Source organism: Pogoniulus pusillus, chromosome 3 (genome assembly GCF_015220805.1).
Source record: "Pogoniulus pusillus isolate bPogPus1 chromosome 3, bPogPus1.pri, whole genome shotgun sequence".
Taxonomy (NCBI): Eukaryota; Metazoa; Chordata; class Aves; order Piciformes; family Lybiidae; genus Pogoniulus; species Pogoniulus pusillus.
The window spans coordinates 6,732,401-6,757,070 of NC_087266.1; the positions used below are offsets into that span (position 1 = coordinate 6,732,401).

At 42.6% G+C, this 24,670-nt stretch overlaps 1 protein-coding gene across 2 annotated transcripts; it reads right to left on the bottom strand.

Annotated features, from left to right (window-relative positions):
- Nucleotides 1-471: 471 nt before the first annotated feature.
- Nucleotides 472-24,359, bottom strand: PCF11 (PCF11 cleavage and polyadenylation factor subunit). Of its 2 annotated transcripts, XM_064169509.1 has the most exons (17): nt 23,864-24,359; nt 18,918-19,043; nt 16,554-16,742; nt 15,967-16,158; nt 13,858-14,966; nt 13,409-13,598; nt 12,675-13,317; nt 11,970-12,587; nt 11,098-11,888; nt 9,729-9,816; nt 6,819-6,938; nt 6,193-6,301; nt 5,465-5,648; nt 4,837-4,992; nt 3,716-3,808; nt 2,697-2,732; nt 472-1,616 (listed from the first exon to the last, which is right to left on the bottom strand). In XM_064169509.1, the coding sequence occupies exons 1-17, from the start codon at nt 24,050-24,052 to the stop codon at nt 1,395-1,397; spliced, it is 5,055 nt and encodes a 1,684-aa protein (XP_064025579.1). In that variant the 5' UTR covers nt 24,053-24,359; the 3' UTR covers nt 472-1,394. The 2 variants fall into 2 exon arrangements, with proteins under 2 accessions (XP_064025579.1, XP_064025570.1); XM_064169500.1 differs by having other exon boundaries at nt 11,098-12,587.
- Nucleotides 24,360-24,670: the final 311 nt, after the last annotated feature.

A 24,670-nucleotide genomic window follows, 5' to 3' on the forward strand; every position in this document is an offset into this window, starting at 1 on the left:
GCCAACAGCCGCAGCCACACAAAGCACCACATGGACTGACTTACGCTTGATCCATCTCCTGTAGTTCTGTTGTTTCAGACCTTCCCCAGTGGAAACTGACATCTACAACAGGGCACACTCACAGCTACAGATGTAATACAAGAACCAAGGAATTATTCCCATCTCAGAAACTGTTTGAAGCTTGTTTGTGAAGACGGGAAGAAGTGTTCCAGGCAACAGCAAAATCGCCTTCACAGACCGTTATTTCTAATGCACTAAGGGCAAAAATCTCACCTCCCAAGCACCCTCATTGCAAGAGTAACAGATACACTAAGACTGTAACATTTAGTGCTCACATCTTGTTGCCAGCAGCTTTAAAGATACGCACTATGCAATGAGCGAACATTCAATACACGTTGTCTTAAAACGATTCTTTTCAATCCCACACAATCCAGTCACACAAAGCCATTACTGAAAGGAAAAGACACACACTGAAATAGATGCTTCGTTTTATTTATTAGATTTAAGAAATATTAACATCTCAGGATATCTGGTTTACCATCTAAGTCCAGTAAGCAATGAAAAAAAAAAGTTAACTATGTTTCAAATGAGCATTCTTACATTCACCCCCACCCCCACCCTTGTAATGTAAAGAAAAGTTTGTTCAGTTGTATTAAATTCTTATGTGTTTAATAATTTAAAAAAAAAAAGTAAAACCATTAAAAATGTATTTTTTAAGTACCAGGCATCCTGGTTTGTTAATTGTTTGTTGGCACTTGTGTTCACAATCAAGCACTCCCAGATGGTTCCTTAAATTTTCCCCTTCTACCCAGAACTGTCCTTTTAGGGAATTTTTGTTTGGTTGATTTGTGGAGTTTTTTTTTAAAGGTATCTGTATATGTTTGTTCAAATAAGATTGAAAAGAAAAAAATGTGGGCTTGTCTGAGAAATTCCTGCACTGCTGCCTTTGATAACCCACCTATCGGATAACTGAAGGAAGTTATTTGCTTTAATTTTTCTGTATCTTATTGAGCAAAAATTCTTTCTAATTCCATTTAAACTGAAAAAAAAGTACAGAAGCACTGTCTTCATTGGATGGTGTGCATAAACATTACACTCCATATATAGCAAAAATATCTTTTATTTATAATTTACATTTCCACAAGTGAAAATTGTACATTTTTTTACATAGATCATTTAATTCCATTAAATTTTCACACATCTACAGACCTTTCACACAATGACACCTGAAACTGTGCAGGCAATTAAGAAATTCAAATACAAAAATGTATTTATTTATAACCAAACAATAGTTGAGGCCCTGCCTCAGTTGAACGTTTTTATTTCATATAAAAAGTATTTGCCTTCCAGAGTGAACACAGCAGCTCTTCTGTAAAAAAAAACAAAACTATACCTCAGTTCATTTGAACAGATTCATCAGGTTCTGTTTTAATATCTGTAGATGCAGGTGTGCTCTCTTCTGCACAGGTAGAAGGGGTGTCATCAGGTTCTTCTTTGACTTTAGGTGAGTCACAGGACTCTTGTTGTGTTTCCTGTTTAACAATGTTCAACATGATGTTTAGAGGATTTTCTACAGGAGTCTTGCTGGGAGATGGTGTGCAATCAAATGATGATGTCTGCAAAGCAAAAAGTAACGCAGCATTAACACACACTGAAAGAAGCAGCAGCAGCAGCTTCTTATCCCTTTGACTTTTTAAAAATGCTTTTACAGACAGTTACAGTCTGGTACTCAAAATACAAACCTCTGCTTTATCAAAATCCTAACAAACTTCGAATCACAGAATCATAGAATCAGTCAGGGTTGGAAGGGACCACAAGGATCATCAAGTTCCAACCTCCCTGCTATGGGCAGGGACACCCTAGATCAGGCTGGCAAGGCTCTCACCACTCTCATGGTGAAAAACTTCCTCGTCACAGTCAGTCTAAACCTACCCACCTCCAGCTTCGCTCCGTTCCCCCTGGTGCTCTCACTACCTGATAGCCTTGAAAAGTCCCTCCCCAGCTTTTTTGTAGGCCTCCTTCAGATAACAAAAGGCCACAAGGTCACCTGGGAGCCTCCTCTTCTCCAGACTCAACAGCCCCAACTCTTTCAGTCTGTCCTCATAGCAGAGCTGCTCCAGCCCTCTCATCATCCTCATGGCCCTTTTCTGGATGTGCTACAGCACGTCCACATCTCTCTTGTAATAGGGGCTCCAGAACTGGATGCAGTACTCCAGGTGGGGTCTCACCAGAGCGGAGGGGGAAATTCACCTCCCAAATCTATTCTTACCAGCGTTAGTTTTGCACAATTACTTTGAAAAGCTATCGTCCAGGCAGTGATTAAGTGCTTCATGTGCACTGTGATCTGCTCCCTGCCATCCCCCAGGGGAATTTTAACTCCCACAGTCTTAAAAATGTAACATACACCAACATGCTTACACCATTTTTGCCAAATCCCAGTATTAAACACATTACTCAACAATAAATGCAGAATGTATTTCCAAAGTATGACTTCTCTTGAAGTCTCTCAGTACTTCATGAGACAGCTAATTCTCTGTTGTAAACTGGCCAGGCCCAAGGCTTTCAATTTTTTGTCTAGTCTTGGGCAAAAGAAACATGCAGCATGCTCTGAACACATTTATCCCCTGCTAAGTCCAGATCAAACGAACAAACTGAAAGCAAAATCCTTCCAGAAGTACAAAGGAGGATTCACTTACATTTTGGTAATCTTCATAGCAAGATGGATGGTAAATCTAAAAAAGAATTGTTATACATTTATATACATAAAAATTAATTGTAGGAGGATTTCAGTTAAGAACAGAAGAGATGAAATTACACATCACAATCCGTCTAGAAAAACAATGGTATCAGCAGGCCATGCACAGCGTCAAATAAAACAGAGATAAGATTTTGTGTGCATTCACACAGAATCACAGAACATTACAGGCTGGAAGGGACCTCAAAAGATCATCTAGTCCAATGCTCCCATCAGGGCAGGATCATGTAGAGTAGGTCACACAGGAAGGCAACCAGGCGGGTTTTGAATGTCTCCAGAGAAGGAGACTGCAACCTGTCTGGATAGTCTGTTCCAGTGTTTTGTCACCCTCATGTTAAAAAGATTTCTCCTTACATTCACATGCAATCTTACACACTTGAGCTTGTACCCACTGACCCGTGGTCCTATTTAGGAGAAGTTACCATATGGAAAGCTCTTAAGTACTGGGAATTATTTCTGTATGCAAAAATAATTGAACCAATACCTCATTAATATGTAGTATATGGAGACATTCATTCTTCTGTAAGTACCACAGCGTAAGGGAAGGTCAGTGAACCATATGAGTGATACCAGGGCTTCACAAACTTAGAATCACAGAATCACTCAGGGTTGGAAGGGACCACAAGGATCACCTCATTCCAAACCCCCTGCCATGGGCAGGGACACCCTACCCTAGATCAGGCTGGTCACAGCCTCATCCAGCCTGGCCTTAAACACCTCCAGGGATGGGGCCTCAACCACCTCCCTGGGCAACCCATTCCAGAGTTTCACCACTCTCACAGTGAAGAGCCTCCTTCTCACAACTTCCAAAAGCTGATATATTTCTGTAATTGGAAGCCAGGAAAACTACCAGGGGAATCCTTCAGGAGACAAAGTGTCTTCACCTTTTTTTTTTTTTCCCTGTAATTCTTCATTTTTTTTACTATAAACAAGCATCACACATAAATAAGATCAAATTACCTTTTCATCTACTCTGATTGCATTCTTCAGGTGCCACTCTTCCTCTTCTTCATCCCAGTACTGCTCAAATTGCTCTTGGCAAATTTCACAACTCTAAAGTTATCAGAGTAACGGTGATAAATGAGGTTATTGCACAACTTACTGAACACATGAATGTCCAACAATCTACTAACAGTCAAAAAAAAGGGTCTTTTAAATTAAGACTAATACATTAAGGCTACAAAACAGCACCCTTCCTCCACAATTTCAAAGTAACTTTATAAGGCTTTACTTAATTTGAGTGTAGTTTGCAAACTGAGCAATGATCACCGCCTGGCTTTGAAGACTGCTGTCACTTGAGAAAGGTAAGTTAGAAGTCTCCGTGAAACACATAACAACCTAATGCTGGTTTATTGTCATGTAAGACAATCCAGTACAGGTATTTAATTTATCATTTATAGCATTATCTCCACTCTTCCCTTTAGCCTGGAGTTTCAAGTTTAAAAAAAGGCAGAACTTTTAAGATTAAGTATTAACATTTTTAGTATTTTTGTGCAAAATAATCAACTCACAGAACAAAGCACAAAACCTACTTTTTAAAATAAAAACAAAGGCCCTCATGAGCTGATTTCTTAGAGACTTAGCATGCAAAATTAAATTGTAATTCCATCAACATTTTCATTTGGTTTCTACATGAATTCAGCTACCAAAATACAGCACTACTTTGAGGTATGTCTTTGTCTTAATACCTATCCTCTACAGAAAAAAAGACATTTCCACGTCCAAGCACCAAAACCCAGTAAACCTAATCATTATTTGAATGACAAAAGACTATTTCCCATTCACCTGATCGGGATTTCCCATTCACTTACTCTTTATGGAAGCATTCAGTACATTTAAACAGTTTGCCCATTTCAATTTGCTGAAACAACAGAATGCCAATGGGTGCAGAGTTCTGTTACCATCTGTCCCTGGCTAACCACCAGTACATGCACAAATACACCACCTATGAGGTGGCTGCACAGAGGTCCAACAAGACTTCAGTTTACATACAGCTCACTGTATGATGGAATGCTCTGAATGTCTTTCAAGTACAAGGTGATTCCCAGTATCTGGGCTAATAAAAGCAAGATGAAACTTACCTCAACTGCTCCAGCTGGTCCAGCAGGGACACTCTGAAACTCCTTCTCTTTCGCAGCTTCTTGTGTCTTCAACACAACCTCTTCATGGGCTTTTTCAAAGAACTGGCTTTTTGCACGTTCCTCCAGATCAGCTATCTCTTCAAACTCAATCCAGTCCTGAGGAAAAAGTTTTCTCTCACATTCAGACACTGACAAATAGCCATGTGTTTAAAAAAATACATCTCAGAAAAACAAAAAAAACCTCACTGGCTAAAAACACAGAGAAGGCATCCCAAAAGTACCAGATTTAATAAATCTTACTTTGTCAAAACTGAAATGCTCCCCCAGGCAACACCAGCACAGTGCACACTTTCTCACAATTCTACACTTCAAAAGAGCTTTTCCCAGAAAAATCACTGTCCTTCAATTCCATTCCATTCTGTGTTGAGAACAGCATCAACAGCTTCTAAATGTTCATCCTTCATCATGCAGCTGCATTTTGTAGTTGCCACATGACTGCCAAAGTACTTGAACTATCTAAGATACCACTGTTAACCAAAGGCTAACTCCTGTGATGATGGAAACTTCCAACTGCAATCCTACAGCACGCACACAAGTGACTTATCAAGACCCATCCTGCACTGCTTACCGTTAAACTGTAGTACCATCTTCTGTGAGTGATTTTCCTGCTAACATCTTTTTCTGTCCGGTTTTGACGATAATGCCAATCTAAATGATCTGCATAAACATCGGTCTGTGACGTGGTGAATCTCATTCCACATGAGTAACACTGAATTCCTGTGTACAGGCGATTTATTACACTATCATAACGCCTAGAAAAAGGACAAAACAGAATCACAGAATCAACCAGGTTGGAAGAGACATCCAAGATCATCCAGTCCAACCTATCACTCAGCCCTGTCCAGTCAACTAGACCATGGCACTAAGTGCCTTATCCAGTCTTTTCTTCAACACCTCCAGGGACGGTGAGTCCACCACCTCCCTGGGCAGCCTATTCCACTGCCAATCACTCTCTCTGCCAGTAACTTCCTCCTAACATCCAGCCTAGACCTCTCCCGGCACAACTTGAGAGAGAAGTCTTCAAGTTTTTCTGAAAACAAACAGCCAAGTTTCTCACTGAGCTACTTCACATGCCTATGCATGAAGCTACTTCAAGGTTAAAGCACACAATATAACTAAATCCTTGATTTTCATACCACAATCAATTGAAACATTCAAGTAACAGTGGGCTCACACTAACTACTCATGACAAATATGTATCATATATTAGCTTCATCACCCACTGCTCTTTACTGTAGCTAGATACTATCATGTCATTATTTTTACTGCACTGTAAACTCATTCTATTATACGTACTGTCTGAGTTCCTCAACTATGAAGTTAGTGAGGTCTGGAACATTCTGATCTTCGTTCTGGTCATCTTCTTCCTCTTCAGCAGCTGGCTGGGCTGAGGTTTCATTCACTTCTATAAAGTACAGAGATGGTATTTTATCAAAATTTCAGTACATGAGTGCCCTTATTTTCATTCAAGTATTAATAGAAACAATCAGGCTATGCTAGAATGCAAGTGTGCAGGAGCTAAGACAGTCATCTCCTAACATAACTTTATAGAAAGCATGTAAGATATTACAAGTTACTCAGAATTTCCAGTTAGGAAAAGAGTATTTCACCTTAGCCTTTGGGCATTAAAGTCAGTCTTCACAGCCACAGTTATTTCAGAAACTGACAGGAATCTGATTACAATCAAGAACAAGTTACTAAGGCATACCACTAAAACCAAAATCAACTGCTCTGGACAGCTAATTAAACAAATTAAACAAGGCACTAAGAACGTACTCCATTGCACGCACTTAAACCCTTCCACAACACAAAGTTCAGTTCACAAAAAAACATGCATGAGTTTGTAGAAACTCTTACACTTAGCTCCATGCTTCAACTATGACTAAGACTCGTAGTTTCAACACAACAAATCTACTACATACGTGCTGAAGTAGAATCAGTTTTTGACAGTTTGAGGATTCCTGTTGACAGCAGTTTAGCAAATAACTCATTGACATCAAGCTGCCCAAGGTGGTTATCAGGGTAGGAATGTGGAAGGGCTCCTGGGGAAAAACACCAACAGTCAATGAGATTGAAGATGAACACCAGAAATTCACTTTGCCTTCATCACCATATTCCACAACCATATTCCTGTTTCTTCCATTCTTTGTTTTACATTGTCAACTCTCTCTGATTTATGTCTCATCTTTGGCTAATTTCTTCCTTCCCAATAGCTACCTTCATGACCCTGGGAACTACCAGCCAGTCTCATCTCTGTCACTGGGAAAATAATGGGACAACGGTTACTCCTAGAAACTCTGTTAAGGGACCCAAGGGGATCACTGAGTCCAACTCCCCTGCCACAGTAGGACAATACTATCTAACACAGATCACAGAGGAACACATCCAGACAGACCTTGAAAGGCTCCAGAGGAGGAGACCCCACAGCCTCTCTGGGAAGTCTGTTCTTTACTGTAGGGGTCACAGAGCACTTGAAGCTCCCCCTTGTGTTGAGGTGGAACCTCTTGTGCTGCAACTTACACCCACTGCTCCTTGTCCTATCACAGGAAGCAAGTGCGAAGAGTCTGTCCCCCACCTCCTGGCCAGTCCTCAGATGTTTATAAACATTTATTAAATACCCTCTCAGTCTTCTCCAGACTAACAAGCCCCAGGTCCCTCAGCCACTCCTCATAAGCCATGCCCTCCAGTACCCTAATAATCCTTGTAGCCCTCTGCTGGACCCTCTCCAGCAGATCCCTGTCTCTCTTCAACTGGAGAGCCCAAAACTGAATGCAGTATTCAAGATGAGGTCCTAGCAGGACAGAGCAGAGGTGAAGGAGAACTTCCCTTGATCTGCTGGACACACTCTTCTTAATACACGCTAAGATCCTATTGGCCTTCTTGGCCACAAGGGTGCACTAATGTCTCATAGTTAACTTGTCATCGAGCAGACACCAAGCTGAGTGGTGTAGTTCACAGGCCAGAGGGATGGGCCTGGAGGGCCCTGGTGAACTCCATGAGGTTCAACAAGGCTAAGGCAAGGCGCTGCACTTGGGTTGGGACAATCCTCATTATCATTATAGGCTGGGGGAGATGTGGTAGGACAGAAGTCCTGCAGAAAACGACATGGGAGTACTGCTGCACAACATGCTAGTCATGAACCAACAATGCATACTTGCAGCCCAGAAGGCCAACTGCATCTTGGGCTGCATCAAAAGAAGTGTGGTCAGCAGGTCAAGAGAGGTGTTTCTGTCACTCTGCTCTGGTGAGACTTCACCTGGAGTAGTGTGTCGAACTCTAGGGCTCTCAACACTAGAAAGACATTGACCTGATTGACAGGGTCCAGAAGAGTGCCACAAAACATATTCAGAACACCTCTCCTACAAAGACAGGCTGAAAAGTTCGCGTTGCTCAGCCTGGAGAAGATGCCAAGGGGAAACCTTATACCAGCCTTCCAGCACCTGGAATGGAGCCTGTGAGAAAACTGGAGGGACTGTTCACAAGATCATGTAGCAATAGGTCATGGGACAATAGTTTTAAAGTAGAGAACAGTAGATTTAGATTGTACATTAGGAAGAAGTTCTTTACTATGAGGGCAGCCAAACATTAGGACCAGTTGCTCAGGGTGGTAGTGGATGCCCCATTGTTAGAGACATTCAAGGTCAGGTTTATAGGGCTCTGAGCAATATGATCTACTTGAGGAAGTGCCTACTCACTGCAGGGGGGGTTGAAATAGATACCCTATAGAGGTTCCTTCCAGCCCAGTGCATGCCATCTATGCTGGTAGGCCATAAACAGATTTCTGCTGTACAGTGTTTACTGAAATGCACTATTTCCTTATTTTATGCTTAAATATTTCATAGAATCAGTCAGGGTTGGAAGGGACCACAAAGATCATTTAGTTCCAACCCCCCTGCCATGGGCAGGGACGCCCTACCCTAGATCAGGCTGCCCACAGCCTCATCCAGCCTGGCCTTAAACACCTCCAGCAATGGGGCCTCAACCACCTCCCTGGGCAACTCATTCCAGGCTCTCACCACCCTCATGCTCAACAGCTTCCTCCTCACAACCAGTCTGAATCTTCCTACCTCCAGCTTTGCTCCATTCCCCCTAGTGCTCTCACTCCCTGATAGCTTTGAAAAGTCCCTCCCCAGCTTTTTTGTAGGCCCCCTTCAGATACTGGAAGGCCACAAGAAGGTCACCTGGGAGCCTTCTCTCCTCCAGACTCAACAGCCCCAACTCTTTCAGTCTGTCCTCATAGCAGATCTGCTGCAGCCCTCTCATCATCCTCGTGGCCCTTCTCTGGACACCCTCCAGCATCTCCACATCCCCCTTGTAATAGGGGCTCCAGAACTGGATGCAGTACTCCAAGTGGGGTCTCACCAGAGTGGAGTAGAGGGGGAGAATCACCTCCCTTGACCTGCTGGCCATGATTCTCCTGATGCAGCCCAGGATCTGGTTTCTGGTTGGCTTTCTGGGCTTTCCCCAAAACCAATGTACTTCATCTCCTACTTTAACCATTTATGATTTTTTAGAAGCATTTCATTATTACCCACTCATCTACTGGGAATGTTTACACACCCCAGCAAATGCAAGACAGACCAACACACTGTTTGTTAACAAAACCACATACTGAAACCACATGGTTAATGAAAACTAGTAAAAGCCTTCACTGTTTGAGGGAAAGCCCTAAAGAGATGAAGGTACTACAAAAATTACAGCTATGCCACCTCAACTGAGGAGGCTTCCCTGAGTTCACAAAGACCTCATACACCAGGACACTATCAAATGGTAATCTTTGTGGTTACTAAAAAACAGAATAAGGTGAGAAGAATAAGGAAGTTGTTACGCACCTCCAGGGTTCTGAACAAAACTTCCAGGATTTGGCAAATACTGTTGACCTTGGCCATAAGACCCTGGCTGAGCAGACATGACAGAAACCTGTGAAAGTAAACACTTAAGTATTTTTGTATAATAAGATGATTTTTTTCCAATTTTAGCATTGACTTCTAGATGTTTCTCAAAATTTACACTCCTTTCAGGACTGAAGAACGTCAGTTTGGTATGGACAAGTCCACAAATGACTACATAACTTTCCCCTCACCTTCATTTCCCCCTAGAAAAATTTCAGCATACACATATTCATTCTACTTAACATTTAAATTAAAAATAAACCCCACACACCTTTTCTTCTACTTATCAAGTCTTTCATCACATTTTCAAAACAGGAGACCTCTTAAAATGACTCCTGCTCCCCAAAAGCAAGTTTATCACAAAGACATTTAAGAAAACAGTAGCTAACAAATGCCACAGTTAATTATTATCTTATGATAATTATCTTATCTTGAAAGGATTTTTCATCAGAGCAGCTGCAGTAAGCTTCAGATAGAAAAAGTTTTAGTAACACACTTGTAATAAAAATGGTTTCCCTAACTGTCTGCTTTCTGAATGTTCCAAGTTTAAAATGTTACCTCATTACAGGTTAGAAGAACATATTGCCTGCTTTTGTACAACCAGGTAACTCTTCACATTCAATTATTGTCCCCCAAAAGAAAATTACTGCCCCAAATCTCTCATTTACAGAAATGCCATCATTTTCACTGAAGTATCATCTATTTTGAGAAGAGTGTTTCCAACAGGCAGCAGCACAGACAACAGAGCTCAAAAAGCATGCTGCTGCTGAGGTTAACTTTACAAGACTGTAGTTCAACAATGTTCTTATCTTTCTCAATTCCCCCAAGTTATGGGGATCTCTTTAAAACTGCCTCAAGACATACCAACAGCTGCAGAATGACAACAGCATTACTTCAGTCCATTCTAATTCCACACCTCTTAGAAAAATGAACTGTGTTTATCCACCTGCACTATCTTTCATGCTTCACAGAATTCAGTTTTGTGCAAACACTCTAGGCTTCCCATTACATATCTTTCTTGTTAAAAAGACTAATTCCACTGTCACACTCAGATTTATAATTAGTTCAAAAGTGACTGTAAAGCTCTCCTATATTTTGTTTAGTTCTTCTGAAAAAAAAAATCTTAAATAGCAATGCATGGCCTTTTTCTATCAGCTAGAACTGCCGAAGGAGGACTTTTCCAGCTTGACACTGGCTCACAGCCTGCTGGCTCTTCAGGAAAATCTGTCATTTTTAGAGGAAGAACCACCACCAACTCCCTAGACACAACCCTTTTGGACACAAACCATTCCACACCATCTGTTCTTACCTGGTTACTTCCCATTGGCATATTATTGAAGTTTCCATACTGAGGACCTTGAAGACCTTTTTCCTCAAAGTAATGTCCAGCTCCTCTCAATGGGAAATTCTGTGCTCCTGGGCCAGCTGGCCCATTGAAATTTGGTCCAGGTGACCCATCAAATAGATCAGGTCTCTGGAATTGCATCCCATGAGATGGTCCATTGTAGCCCGGGCCAGGATGGTCAACGAATGGACCACCTTGTCCGTACGGTGACATTTCTAGTCTTGAGGCAGGGTGGTTAGCTACATTTTCAAAACGTGCACCTTGAAGGCCAAGGGGCAAGTCAAATCTAGAGGCTGACTGGTGAGGTCCGTCAAATCTCTGAGGTATGGGTGCATCAAAGCGTGGTTGTGCCTGCTGGCCAGGCACTCTTTCAAATCTTGGGCCAGGCTGTCCATGAATTCCATCAAATCTTTGCAAGAGTGACAGCTGTCCAGGCTGACCATCGAATCCTGCTGCATGACAACCATCAAATCTGGGACCAGCCCGACCCAGAGGACCATCAAATCTGAGTCCACCAGCAACCTGATGTACTGGTCCATCAATCAACCTAGGACCTACACCTGGCTGACCATGTGGTCCTTCCAATCTGAGCCCTGATGGTCCATGTGGCCCTTCAAACCTAAGCCCACCACCTGATGGTCCATGTGGCCCCATAGGCTGACCATGTGGGCCCTCAAATCTGAGGCCACCTCCAGGTTGGCCATGGGGTCCCAATGGCTGCAAATGTGGCCCCTCAAACCTGAGGCCACCCCCTGGTTGACCATGAGGCCCCAAGGGCTGACCATGGGGTCCCTCAAACCTGAGACCACCCCCTGGTTGACCTCGAGGCCCCATAGGTTGACCATGAGGTCCCTCAAACCTGAGACCACCTGAAGGCTGACCACGGGGACCCTCAAACCTGAGTCCAACTCCAGGTCCTTCAAATCTCGGACCACCTACAGGCTGCCCTGCAGGCCCCTCAAATCGCAATGGCCCACCTATCTGCCCAAGAGGTCCCTCAAACCTTAGTGGACCCCCTCCACCAACCTGTCCTGGGGGTCCTTCAAACCTCAAAGCCCCTGCCAGCTGCCCTGGCGGCCCATCAAATCTTAGGGCTCCAGCTCCTCCTGCTCCTGCATGTGGTCCATCAAACTGAGAAGCACCTGCCCCCACCAAAGGCCCCTCAAATCTCATAGCAGCCTGTCCAGGGGGCCCATCAATTCTCGAACTTGAACCAGCAGCAGGACCATCAACAAAAGGACTTCCCTGTCCATCTACCCCAACTCTTGCAGCAGCCTGTCTAGGTGAGCCATCAAATAAAGCTCTGTCTTCCATTAGTGCAGTTATCCTTTGCTTTGCTTCAATGCCTCCAAATCTTGATCCTGGACTTTCTGCAAACGGTGCTTTCTCTGGATCTTCAAATCTTGCTCTTTTGAAACGTTCACTAAAAGGTGACCTTGGTTCCTCTCGAACACCTGTAACAATGAGAACGGATCAGATCATCGCCAACTACAACTGCTGACTGTTACTTAACAGATGTACAAGACTGCAAAGGTACATACCAGCTTGCCCAAGAAGCTGTCTTTCTTCACGATTCTCAAATCTGCAGATTGCATCACCATCGATTTTTTGGAAATCTGTTGTGCTTTTTCCCTGCTGTCTGAGAGCATCTCTAAACTCATCCGATTCTCCCCAGTTGTCATAAGGATCAAAGTTCTTAGAGCCTCTTGCTCCTTTAGTAGCACTTTGTTCCTCCAGTCTTCGTCGACTCTCAAGTGGTGAGAGATTATCAGGAAATGGTCTGTTAGTGCCACTTACAGGAGAGTGTCTCCTTGACCTTTCTCCAAATGGCTCTTTTCTGTCAAACTGCACTCCACGCTTGGCTTTTGCTTGTTCACATTCTATTCCAGAAAGCAATGCATCAGGTATATGGTAATCTAAAATATCATCAGGATCCAACAGATCAAGCCTGGACAATGAATGCTGAACTTGTGTTCTCTTTAGTTTAGCTTTATGCTCATAGTAAGTTAATTCTGCATCTGATAGAAGAGGTTTCTTTTTCAAGCCACATTTATCCTCTGTAGGGCTATCCCAGACGCTACACCGGTGCTTTCCTTCCTGATACTGGAAGAGCTGTCGTATTTGATGGGCCACCATGAGAAACTCATCTTGGGTTATTTCACCAGATGTTAAGCGGTCATTGGCCTGAAACATAACGTTAAAGTTTAGACTTTCAAAACAAAAAAAGCTAACTATACCCAGGACATTTCTATAAAGGAAGATCTAGCAATATTACCTTCTTAAGCAATTCTCTCTTGCTCGCAGATGTCAATTCTTTGGGAATCTGCAGATTGGCATCCACACTTAACCGGTGCTGCTGCTTTGGTGCTCGGGGTGATAAAATTCCTTTACCAGCAGGCCAGTTTTCCCGGTGTCTTTGGTGAGGGGTCTTACCAAGTGCTTGGTGTTCCTCATTCTGTTGTGAGCTGAAAGCAAGAATACATTTAAAGTAGAGATTACCTCTTTAAGCAGGACATGACTGTAACACTCCAGTTACAAAGCACTGGGGCAAAACATCGCCATCACCTTAGAATCTAAGTATGCATCATTTCCATGTTTCACTAGTGGAAAGAACTTAAAGTTATCAATTTTAACAATCTGAACACTGCCTCCCAAAGCTGACTAGTCAGCAGTAGAATTTCCAGTGCCTTCAAACAGAACTTTTTTTAAAAGATAGTAACTTACTTTTTATTTTCTTCCCAACCAGATTTCCACCTCTTGCCTGATTTGGATCCTTGCCAGTTTTCTGCATTCTCCTTTGGATCAGGAGAAGCTTTTGTAGAATGCTGGCTTGTTGTTTCTTGAGGCCTGTCTTCCTGGGCTTTTTTCACTCTCCTCGGATCTCGCACCTCCTGTTTAGCATTTCTCTTATTAGAATTTCTTTCATCCCTTGCTGCCTGTGTGCCTTCTTCAACGTGAGACTGCTTAGGGCCTATCTGTCTTATCTTTCCAATTTTAGGAGTTGATGAAGTGGGAGATAAGCTCCTAAGTCTTCTTTTGGGTGATCTCCTCTCTCGTCTTTTTGGAGAATGTGTGGATGGTGACCGTGCTTTAGGAGAGCGTGATCGTGACCGTTTTCTATTACTTGATCTCCCCTGTTTCCCACTCTGTTTCTCCGACTCCTCTGTAGCTGTATCTTGCTTCTGAACAGCACCATTAACTACTTTATTTCTGCTGCCTGCTGTTCTGTGTTCACCTGTCTTATGTTCCTCTTTTTCTTTTTTCTCTGTACTTCTCCTTTTGTCTTTCACCTCATCCTCTTTGCCCTCTGACTTATCTTGAAGATGTCTTTTCAGTCTTGGATCCCGCTTACTAATTTCAGATACTTTTGTGCTTTCACATTCCTGGGTTTTAGTATCTTTACTACTGGGTATCTTATTTTTCAAAGGGGATGGTGATTTAGATTTTGCTTCTGACTGGTCAAGTTCTTTCTTCTGTGTTTTTTCACTTCCTTTCTGTTTTTCTTGCTTCGTTGAGTTTTGTTTTTCGGCCTGAGTTGTTTTGTTAGCCTTGGTATCAGACTGACTGGTCATGCTTGGTGGAAATTCTTTCCTGTGAGACTGATCTTTAGCATGGGAAGAATGTTGAGCCATCCTGTTAAGTCGAGGATCCCTATTTACTATTTTTGTATCATGAAGTGGAGGACTTGGGGATGGCTTATTTTTTTCAGGTTGCACAGCAGTTTGATGAGGTGGTTTAACTGTCATATGAGGAGTGGGAGACATGTGCTGCTTCGATGGTGCTGGAACTGAAGCTACAGTAGATGATCCTTGCTGAACACTAAGAGATACAGCCTGAAACGGGAAAAAAAAAAATCTAGCATTAATCTGCATGACAACTCCTACCCATAGAGAGTCATATTCTGTCTCAAAACAAAGACTATAGATAGAATTGTCTTGAGACAACTATCTTGAGACTAAGTCTTTTAACTGAAAGTTCTTCTATATATTCCACATACTCCAGGCCACCAAGTGTATTTCACACTTCTACACTTCAAAGATGCTTTGTTTTCATGCCATTGACTGTCAGCATAACAAGACTTTCCATTACAAATGTAACTGAGATCTTACCACTCTCCACAACTACCAGAAAGGAGGCTGTAGAGAGGTGAGAGTCAGCCTATTCGAACAAGTAACAAGTGACAGGACAAGAATAAACAGCCTCAACTTGCACCAAAGGAAGTTTAAGTTGGATATTAGGAATAATTTCTTCACTGTATGGTTTAGCAGGCATCAGAACGACTTGGTCAGGGAGGTGGTGGAGTCCCCCATCCCTGAGGGTATTTAGGAGTCATCCTTAGGCATACAGTTTAGTCAAGAACTTGTCAATGTAAAGCTAATGATTGGACAGGACGATCTTAAAAGTCTTTTCCAATCCAAGTGATTCTGTGAAAACAATAGAGCATAACTACCATCTTCAGATTGTGGCATCAAATCGACCTGACCTAATGAAGACACTGACTTTATTTCCAACAGTCAGGCTTCCTTCCCCTTTAAGAGCAAATACATTTGGAAAGGCGTGGCTTCTTGTTAGGTGGAATCGAAGGATCACAGGCAGCCATCATTTTGGAGAGAAGACAGAAACAAAAACCCCCACTAACTTCTTTTAACCTGTACTTTGAGGGTGATTCTTATGGGGTTTAGGTAACAAATACCTCAGATCAGCTTGCATTGCTCTAGTCCTAAAATAAACACACTCGCCTAACATGAGGAAAAATGTACTGCAGTTACCAGGATAGCTAAGTACTGCCCAAAAGAGAGACCCAGCTATAGAAGCTTCAACTATCCTACTCACCAACTGTGCTTTAGTCTGTTCCAGCTCCAGCTCTAATTTTTTTTGTTGAAGTTCTAACAACTGCTTTTGCTTTGCAAGCAATTGCTGCCTTATGAGTTGCTCCTGTGTCAAATTCTTTTGTATTTCAGGAACAGATGGAGGAGTAGAGGCACCAGAAGTGACAGCAGAGGTAGGTGCAGCAGATTCCTCTGGCTAAAAGCAGAACAAAAAAAGTTACATTTAAAATCCTGATGGAATCAACCAGCTCCATCTTCTTTAACTGTTATCACAACCCAGTAATGACACTCAGTGTGCACAGCAGCTATAAATTGCATTTCAATGCAAAATACAACTAATCAAAAAACTCATCCCCTAACAGTTTGCCTGATGTGACAGATGTACATCATTTAATATAAATTCATCTATGTTCCAAAAAGCTAGAATATAAAAATCACACTCATTAAAATATTCTGAATTCAGAAACTCTTACCTGTCTACAAAGGTCAGATACCTTACTCTTAATATACTACACTGTGGAAAAAGCAGCACACAAACAGCAAACAGTACAAGTATTACCATCTGTTCATACAGCAGGCACGAAAACTTACCGATTTATTTAAAAACTTAGGATTCACATGGATGCTAGAAGTATTCACATTTGGGGGCAGAGGTTTAATTGGCCAAGCAGGATCTAATGAGTTGACTCTGACATCAAGTGCATACAGTTTCTTCAAAGGAAAAATATCATCCCATGTGGAGCGTAATTTAAATAAACTTTTCCTAGTATTTTCATCCACCTAAAACAATAAAACAATTCTATGGCTTGTTAAGTTAATATAAAACAATTTCTTATAACTTTTTCTGTAGAACTAGGATTTCATTTATTTCCTACTCCTGTCAATATTTTGCCATTTTAACACACTAAATTTGCTATATAGAATTTATAAGCAGTGTGGATTATAGCTCTATACCAACAAAATCAGTAACAGAAGCTCAATGTGGAACTTGTTTCAAGGCCAGCTGAAGGTTTTATTTGCGTATTACCATTCTCTGAGAATTTCCTTTCAACTTTCCATTACCAAAATTCTCATTTTACTTGCCCAATTTCTGTGGAAAAAATAGAGTAACAAAAATATTGAAAGGCAACAGCCTCTGTGACAACACATTATTCGAGTGTTTGTGCTGGAGTATAATAATGACAAACAAATCAGGAAACAACAAACTTTGTGAAGAGAAAAGGCAAGTTTTGCTCAGCTGTTTAGTCACTGAAGGATCTTTTTTAGCAAATGCGATAAAAAGGGTATTAGCTAAAACAAAGTCCATTTCAGTTCAGTTCAGCTGCAGAATTAGATCCTTCTGTTAAGCTATAGATCAAGTGTACTGTAGGACCAGTGGTCCACTTTGTCTCTTCACTTTTAGTCCAGATTTTCACGTGATAGGTAAATTAGAAATTTACAGTAAATCACAATTTTGTTTGTCTCCTAACTGGAGTAGTTAAACTAAATGAAAAACAATTGAGGAGAAAATACTTGCAGTTGTGCTAGTGTAAATATCTCCATTCACTCATTATACACCACGTAGATAGCTTTTGCTGCAATTCTATTTTTAAGTTATTACAGCAAGACATAGAATACTCTGTAAAGTCTGGATGTTCTTTTGAGGAGGGAGCAGAAACTTCAACATAAATAATTCACACTTAGCTACCACGGAGTGTCTCCACCCACACCCTTCCTATGAGAGCACAAAATTCACTGCAAAATGTGCAGAAATGACTGAGCAATCTTTTTTATTTCATCAAGTGTCTAAAGATACCTTAGTGACCATTTACTGATAGACCAAAGCCATAACCATATCAGTGTTGGAACTCTACTTCCATCTTTTCACACAACCAATTAAGCTACTGTGACTGCTACTTCACATATTTAATTAATATACATTAATTAAATAGTTTGTTAGCTCAGCAGACAGCCCATAAAACTTTAAAAATTAGGTTTTTATGCAGAGCTTTAGATGCAACATTAAATTAACTCAGTAGAGCACTCACAATACAGCAAAAACAAGTGTCTACCTATCTACCCTAGATGCAGGAGTTTAAGCCTCCTACAGCCATTATTACAATCTATTTCTTATTTCACCATGCATTTCACAAATGAAAACCACGTATCAAGCATACTGAGGTCTCAGATGCTCACTGATATGAACAATAAACAAACAAAAACTCCATCTCATTTATGTATCACCTTCCTAGAGCTACAGGAAACCACAAATGTCAATCCTTCATTTCTGATCCAACTTAAACCCATTCAAGCCCAGCTTTTCAGAAAGTGAATTCTCAATTTGCATTTCTCACTGAAGGATACACACAAGTGCTTCCCTGGGTCTAAAGACTAACAATTTTAAAGATATGGCAGCAGTTTCAATGTTGAACTAAACTAAAATTGTATTTGCTATAAAATGTATGAACACATTCTAAGAGCCTTTCCCATCCTAGTACTGTCTCTTCAAATCACAGATTGCCAGGAGCAAACCATCACAGATTAGGTAAATCAGACAAATCTATCTGCAGGTCTGAAAATTACACAAAAAACCTGATTCCTAGTCTATTCTTGGCATACAGACTATTTACTATCTTAAAAATAAACAAATCATTCATAGCTAATTGGTCTATACATTACAAAAACTTCATCCAGGTAAGCAATCAGTAACCAAAATAGTAAGATCTCACCTGGATGGGAAAATTACAGACTTCCATGAATTCAACTAAAACTTTCCATCTTTCAGCTAACATGCAACGTACATGCTTGATAACGGCAGCAATAATCTTCCAGAGTACAGATACAGTACTGAGATGTATAAAAACTGATCAATTGGGATAGTTCACCACCCGAAAACCCCAAAACCAAAAGCATGTATTTATTTTACCAGCAACAAATTGTGCTTAGAATACAGAACTTTTCTGAAAATGTATATACCTTTTCAAATACACAAATAAATGTTGCAACTAGGTTTTTAGTAAATGCAGTAAGATACTCTCTTCCCACATTCTTGACAATGGAATCCATAAGATACATAACAGGAAGCTTCTCTGATGCAGGAGCCTGGAGTAATAAGAAGAAACTGAGAAGTTTAGTACAACAAAAACACATTTTAAGCTTTTTTTAAAAATAAAGGGATTACCAATCCCAGAAATACAGACCTCTCTTTTTGGATGCCACTATAAAGACCAAGGGGTTTGGTTTGGGATTTTTTGTTTATACAAAAACTTAACTCTGGAAAATTGTTATTCAGTTCAAAGTGTAAGGCAGTGGGTCTATCACGTATGAAAAAAAAAACCAAAAACAAAACAAAAACCAAACACCTTAGTTTTGGGAAAAAAGTGGGGGGAAAAAAGGAAGAAAAAAGCAGCCCACAAGACAGTATTGCCACTACCACGTACTGATCGTAACCTTTCAAAGCCCACTTGAGAAAGTAATGTTAAAAGTTAGCAGGAAACCACTGTTAGCACTTCAAGGAACTTCTAAAAAACAGCTTGCAATTCCAACCTCCCGAATGCTTTTTTTTCCTGATTTCACAGAACACAAATCAGACTTCTGGCAAATAGCCCAAATTAGTGAACTTCTGTAGCTGTAGATTATATGATTGAGCATCAGTCTTTTCATTAACTACACGCAGGAAAGCTCAAAACTGTTTCACTGTAATCCAAATGGATGGAGCATGGAGTCCCATTCTGTCTTGGCACTTGCGGACAGTGACAGTTCAGACTTCTAGAGTGCGTGCAAAAATGCAGTCAGAACAAAGTTCAAAATCCAGAAAAAACTTGATCATCTAGTGGACTGGGCAAATGCAGACAAGGTCAGGAACTGCAACCACGATTTTCACAGGAGTCTTCAAACTCTGGATACAGCTTTGCTACAAGAAGCTCAGTTTTGGTTGGCTTTTTTATTTCAGTTGTTTGGCATTTTAAAAATCCATTTTAAAAACCTGTAGCAAGTTTGTGCTGTAGAAGTGTAGTGATGTTGGACTGCTACAGTGACTCCTAACGCACAAAAAGCACTGACCCAAAGAGAAGTGATTTTAATGCCCCACCACTGGCTTTCACAAAGGCACAGCAAAGCCCCAGAAAGCATCAGCAAGTTGCTTGCTGGAGAGGACAACATGAAAGACAACACCAGAGGCTGTGTGTTGATCATGATCCCCTTAGAAAAGTCCCATTTACCACTGGGTAACCTCAGGCATAAACCAGGATAACTTCACTCACTGCTCATTTTTTTAAACAGGACAGGCTACTTGGTTAGTTAACACAACCTTGCTTTGCAGCCCCACTGTCCATATGAGTGTGTGCAAGTGCTCTTGCTTTACAATCTTAAATTTCTTCCCCTTTAAGATGGTTCACAGAAGGGCACCAGGTCAACAATACTTTTTATATGGGTAAACCACAATGTTTCCTCCCCCTTAGAAGTGTGTTAATTTACTATTATTTGAAATTTAACACTGAAGAGGGCATAATTCCTTGTTAGTCAGGGAGGGAGGCAGCATCTGAACCTCTGAGCATGTTGAAAAAAAGTAAAAACAGGCAGATAGTGTATTTTGCAAATAAAAAGAAAAAAATTAAGTTAGCTTTAACTGCAGCACATTACAAGGCTATCTTACACTATGACTGGGCATGCAAGTGTTAGAATAAAGCATCTCCCTAGTCTCACACATCAAAGACTGTGGGTCTACAGGCACTTAATACTAAAATGTCTGTGGAATACTAGTTTCTTCTTTAAAGCAGTCTGCACAACGGCACATTAAAACACTAAGTTCTGAGAGCCTTCCTCCAGAAAAGTAAAAGAACATGTACCCTGGCTGACATTTAAGTCAGCTGCGAGGGCAACCAAGAGCTGTCTCAGGAGTACCTACGTCCAAGAGCTAGTGACACAGTGTTGCGTTCTTCCATTTCACCAACGTAAGGAAGCAGCCCATGTTCAGCTAAGCTTGAAGTTTCAGAGGCTGGGCAAATACTTAGCAAAGACACTGTAACAAGTTTAACTGTCATTTTCAATATGCATTCAGACCATTAAAAGTAATCGCACATGGGGGCATAGCAGCCTACTTAAAACTATGGCACAAAATTAGAAGCTCAGCAGCATACCCTGTTTCAAACAGAAATTATTCAGGTGTCACATTTTAAGAACCATGATTTAAATCGAGTTGGAATATTTAAGTCTTCTCTACTGAAAATATTTATGCCATGGCATCTAGCACACTTTTCAATAACCACAAAAGGGAACCCCAGGCTTGAATGTATATTGTTTTCAGGAGACCTATACCGGTATTCCCCAGCAATAAGGATGCCCCATGACAGTAACCAAAAGGCAGGGAGGCGCCGCATAATCACCAGAACACAGAAGAACACTAACTCTGAGATCGTCAGCATAATATTAAGAGGCCTCATTAAAGAAATCCCACTGTTCCTTCAAATAATGTCGGAAAGCTATTGTTGGAAATGTGTGGCTCTTTTTTATTAGTTTCCTAGAAGTTTTCAAGTTTAAAGTCATAGCTGGCAATTGAACCCAGAGTCACAAATTTGTGTAAAAATTTGTTTAAAACAAACGACCTTGTACACAAAATGGGTCTTGGAAACAAACTCTGCACTATACAATGGTAAATAAAAAGACAAATACATATTTCACACCTTTTTATTTACAATTTTTATAATACCAGTCACACATTTCAGAACCATTTATTAAATTGTAAAGCAGACCACTCAAGTTTTACACTAAACAAACTGTCTCCAGGCAACACTTTTAAAAAGTGGCTTAGTAAAGGAGATCACTTTCCCAGAAACAACTAAAAACTTGCCTTGAATAAACTACAGTCACAAACAGTAACTAGGCAAAACTAACCATTGATACAGGTTTAAGACATCTTTTTAAAAAAAGAAAACCACCACACTTCAGGGTAGGCTCTAAATCACCCAGAAATGTTTTTAAAAAATTAAAAATGGGAAAAAAAGAAAAAAAAATAAATGTTGACAGCATTGGTATTTATCACAAATTATTTTATACATATCCACTGCTCTTGAGGAGATATAATGGTGAGATCTATTAATGAGGCCACCTCCCCATGGAATGGCAAAACTCAGCCACTGGCATTAAAAATTAGACTGGAAGAGGTCTGTGGAACACTAAAAAGCAATCCTGCATCGATAATAAAAAACGATTAAATAAGAGATTCTTTTCCAACCTCATCATTAGATAGTACAATTCTCACCATTATAAAACACTACTTAAAGCCAAAGGGGAAAAAAAGCCTTTGAACACCTGAGATCAGAGGGAGCAAGGGAAACAACGGGGGAGGGGTGACTGGCACGAATGGGAAGCAGAAATCGAAAGAAGAGCCCTTCTCTTAAAAAATGCTCTTGTTTAAAAGGTGCTGTAAAAGCCCCATCCATGTGCTATGGCTGACTGATGTCAGCAACTGCCTGGGTTGGGCTCAGAGGGAGCCTCCTCTTTCCCTTCTTTTTATATCATGTGCCTTTCAGACGCCATGTTAGGATCCTACAGGCTGCTGCAGTTTCTACAGCCAGGGAGAATTTCTTCTTCCCCATCCTCAACCAGTAGAACTTATCTAGCCAAAATAAATACACACATCACGCTGGCATTACTCAAGGAACAGACCACCTGAAATCCAAACAGATTATTCCAAGCCTACCGAACTTTTCTCTCATCAGGCAGAGCGAAACAACCCCCATCACCGCTACACGCACTTCTCTATCCGGAATGGATGATTACCTTTCACCCATGAACTTTTCTTTAAGATAAGGGTGTTCACCCTCTCAAAATTTGTATCTCACAGGGACCACACTGGGGAAACAGCCTTATCGTAACTGATACTTAATTCGTTACATTTAGCCCTTACCAAGTGGGGAATTTGCGTGCTATAAACTTAACCTGATTTTCACTCCTTTAAACTAACCCCAAAAAACCTCCAACTCGACACAAAATTTCCAGGCCAAGGCCTCTCTAAAGATCGCAACATTCATCTATTGCCGAAATCGTTAAATGCAAGGGTCTAGACACCAGATCTGAGGCACTACAAACTGGCTCCGTGTAGGGGGAAAACTCGGCTACAAGGGCGAGGTGCTGCCCAGTCACTGCCAGGCCGCCATGTTGTGTCTGCTATTTACACAGGGCTTCAACCGCGAGCCACGCTGCCCTCCCAGAGCTTTTGGTGGGGCGACTCCCGACCCTTCCCCTGCTACCAACAGCGTGGTGTGGGGGCTGTTCCCCTCCCTCGAGTCCCCTGCTCCCTATGGAGTGGAAGGTAGAATCAGCAGCCTTAAGCTTAGCGAAGAAACGAAGAGCCCCCGACGTCTCGGCCCCTGCTCCCTAATCCCATCTAATACGTGCTTCCCTCAGCCTGCTCCCCGCACAGCGACCCCAGCCACCTGTCCCTCTGCCCACCAGGGAGCTCCTCGCCCCTAGTCCCCGGCACCCTCTGCTCCGCCGAAATCCTGCTCTGTGCTCGGTCCCCCCATTAGTCACTCACCCCACACAACCTCCACGTACCCTGAACCCCCTGCCAGCCGCCCACTCTCCATCCAAGCCCAGCTATACCCACCCCGCTGCTGGCCTCTCCTCACCCCATCCGGCCCACTACTCCCCCGCCGAGCCTCTTCCCCTCTCTCTCGCCCCATTTCCCGGTTCTCAGGCCCTTTCACCCGCCCTGCCTCGCTGCCTCTCCGCCTCTCCCTGTCCCCTCTACCCTCCTCCTGCCACCACTCAGCCCGCCGCAACCCAGCTCCTCCCGCGCCCCTCAGCAGGCCATCTTTCCTACGCCCTTCCTTCTCGCCCCGGAGGCCGCCCTAGCCCGCTGCCCCGGCCAGTCCCCCCAGCAGTATAGGTAGGAGTAGTAGTCGGTGGAATATAAAAACCTTGGCGATTTGCGCCTCGATCAGGGAGACGATGTCCTTGGCGAAGGGCACGTTCTCCTCTGCCAGGATGGTCAGCATGTTGATATGCGGCTTGCTATTGAACGTCAGGTCTTCCAGCGATGACTGGTAATCGCGGCACGCGTCCTCCCGGGCCTCGCTGCTACCAGCGCTGCTCTCCGGGGTCGACATGCTTCTCCGACCGGGGCCCGCACCAGGACCCGACCCACCGACCGAGAGCCCCCTCCCCGCGATCCCCTGCCCGCAGCCGCCGAGCGATGCCGCCCGCCCCCGCCGCTGCCGTTGGGCTCCTCTACCGCATCCTCCGAGCTGCGGCTCCTGCTGGCTGTGGTGCTGCCGCCCGCCTTGCTGCTCCTTCCAGCCGCCGCCGACTCAGTCTCAACGCTCACAAAATGGCGGCGGCGGCTACGGCTCTCAAATCGCTTCCTCCAACCGTTGCGTCATGTGAAATTGTTCTCAGGAAAGGGGCCGGCGCCTCGGAAAGCCCCTTTTGTTCCTTGACTGCACCCTGATTGGCTGCCAGCCTGTCCGCTCGGCCCACGATTGGCTCACTTATCACAACAGCAGCTTCTGACTGGCTGGAGTCGCCTCTCGTCTTTTCTGATTGGCTTTTACTCTAAAACCGCCCTCTCGCCCCGACGTCCCGACTTGCCATTGGCTATTTCCCTATTCCCCTGCTCTCAACGCACTGCGCCTCTTCCTACCGCCTTCTGATAGCTCCCCGAGCGTTCATTGGCGCGCTGGCCAATCCCGCCTTTCCGCCAAGCCCTCAGTGCGGCCGCAAGCCCC